Here is a 2519-nt window from a genome sequence, read left to right on the forward strand (position 1 = left end):
ATGGGCAGCACAGAGGTGGTGTTCCAGACTACCGAATTGATCCAACAGGTGTGTGGGAGGTTGCAGATTGTGCAGAGCCGACGGAAGAGTTATGCTGATAGGCACCGATCGTATTTGGAGGTTCAAGTCGGGGACATGGTACTCCTGAAGGTATCTCCTTGGAAAGTTGTCATCTGGTTAAGGAAGCGAGGAAAGCAGGGGCCCATATATATTGGCCCTTTCAAGGTTATCGCCTGGGTGGACAGGGTTGCTTATCGTTTGAAGTTACCCGAGGAGCTCAATCAGATTCACATCACTTTTCATGTCTCTCAGCTGTGGAAGTGCTTGGTCGATGATTCCATAATGGTTTCGTTAGAGGAAATTCATGTGGATGAGTGCATGAACTACATAGAAATACCGATTGCGATCCTCGATAGGAAGACGAAGACTTTGCAAAACAAGGAAGTGGGTTTATTAAAGGTGCAACGGCAGCACCAGAAAGGCTCAAAGTGGACATGAGAGCCTAAGGAGGAGATGAGAGAGCACTATCCAAAGTTGTTTGCAGAGGCAGACTTTGAGGACAAAGTCTGATTCAAGTGGGGGGAGAATTGTAACGCTCGTGTTCCAGGTATTTCTCATAAAGATTCATATTATAAAATTTGTTTTCAAACTTGGTCCCTATGCAGGGCGTACATGATAGGTATGTCGGGCATAGGTTATGAGTAAAGTTACTATCTTGTGTCAATCGTTTACTATTGTTTCATTTTGCATGTTTTGACTTCCAGAATAATAAGATTATTCAAAATTTCCACATTCGGTCATATTTTGGAAGTAGGTTATGAAGTTAGACTATCATGAATAGGTTTGTAGATCGTCTAAAGTGTTTAGACATAGCAAAAGTTTGCTGAAACATTCATGCATGCTCCTGAAATAAGATTTGATTACTAGATTAAACCCATGCTCACATGAATCCCTTCATGGAATTTATCACGAGTGATTGTAAGACGATAATATCATATGATCTTCAAAACAAGATATATGAGTTGTTGGTTATGAGTTGGTTGTGCATTGATTGTACGAAAATGCATCAGTAACTTGATGTTATAAAACGTGTTGTTGTGTATAATTTAACAAGTAATTAGTACAAGCATATAAGTCAAAGTTTATTTGTTCCCTTTATCCTAGGAGGATTAAAAGAGATATCTTGGGCCCCTCGATGATTTTGTTTTGACTTATGTGTCGGGCCCGGTCAAGACAAAATTGATGTGTTCAATTAAGTTCTATGTCAAACAAATCAGAAATCGGGAAACAAACTGCTGGAAAATAAGTATGACTATGTTCCATATATTTGTCCACATGATATCTTGAAGAATAGAGGATTGTATGATCCTTTATCTAAAGGACGCGTCAGATTTCAATGGCGGATTTTGAGATCTGCGATTGCTAATCAGATTTTGAAGTTGCATTGGCTGTTATAGTTATTAGACTTATCCAAGTGGGAGACTGTTGGATTAGGTGTCTAAGCCCATAACTATAATTAGTATGTACTTGACCTGATAGTAGCATGGTCTATTTAATTAGTATTGATCAAGAATTAATCTAGGGTTTACCCTAATTGTAACACTATATAAAGATCATACTCTTGGAAAAATCGGCCACTATGGAAGTAAGAGAAGGGCTAGCCGATTTTCAAGTGTTCTACATTTCTCTCAAGGTTATTCCAAAAGCAATTGATGTTGTGTGAGCCATTTGAGGTGTCACACTTGGGGCACTAGGCACTCAAGCTTCTTGAGAACATTCTACACCAAAGAGGTATGTATTCTATCTTGTTATATTCATTGTTTTGTATGCTAGATTAGGATAATACCTTGGATGTTCATATTTGCATGTATAATAGAGAAAACATAGATCCAAGGTATTTAGGGTTGCATGTACACTTAGGAGTGTTAGAATGCTCAAAACCCAACAATAGTTTGGGTTAATGATCCATTATTGATTAGCAATGGACTAAGCTTATATGAGAGTTCATGAAGTGTTAGTCCAAATGAGTTATTGGATTAAAAGCCTAAGTGAATGAATTAGGGTTTACAAGTGACCCTTGTAATTCTACACTAAAAATGTAACCCCTAAGCCCTAAAATCGGATACAAGAGTATTCTAAGAAGAAGCTAGCCGATTTTGGGGCCTCCAAGTTCTCTCTCATTGTCCTCCATTGTTCTTGGTGTTTGTGACACATTTTAGGCATCGTATTTGAGGTTCTAAGCTCCTGTAAGGCCAAGTTCTACAAGATACAACAAAGAGGTAATCATCTTACTTGTTTTTATGTTTCAATCATCAAAGTTGTATGCTAGTTAGGCTTCATGCTTTGGAAAAATGAAATTGCATGTATAACTAGAGAAAACTTAGATCCAAAGCATCTAGGGTTGTATGTGCACCATAGGAATGTTATAGTGCTCAAAACCCTTCAGTATTCACCCTCAAGATTTGGAGACATTATCTATATGGGGTTCGTTATACCATCTATACAGACCACAAGAGCTT

The 2519-nt window shown here is 38.2% G+C and overlaps 1 protein-coding gene across 1 annotated transcript; it reads left to right on the forward strand.

The window, feature by feature from the left end:
• Positions 1-498, forward strand: LOC145075764 (uncharacterized). The gene has a single exon (XM_079021887.1). The coding sequence runs from the start codon at positions 1-3 to the stop codon at positions 496-498; it is 498 nt and encodes a 165-aa protein (XP_078878013.1).
• Positions 499-2519: the final 2021 nt, after the last annotated feature.

The sequence above is a fragment of the Lactuca serriola genome, chromosome 9 (assembly GCF_051521515.1).
Source record: "Lactuca serriola cultivar US96UC23 chromosome 9, Lser_US96UC23_V15, whole genome shotgun sequence".
In the NCBI taxonomy this organism is placed as follows: domain Eukaryota; kingdom Viridiplantae; phylum Streptophyta; class Magnoliopsida; order Asterales; family Asteraceae; genus Lactuca; species Lactuca serriola.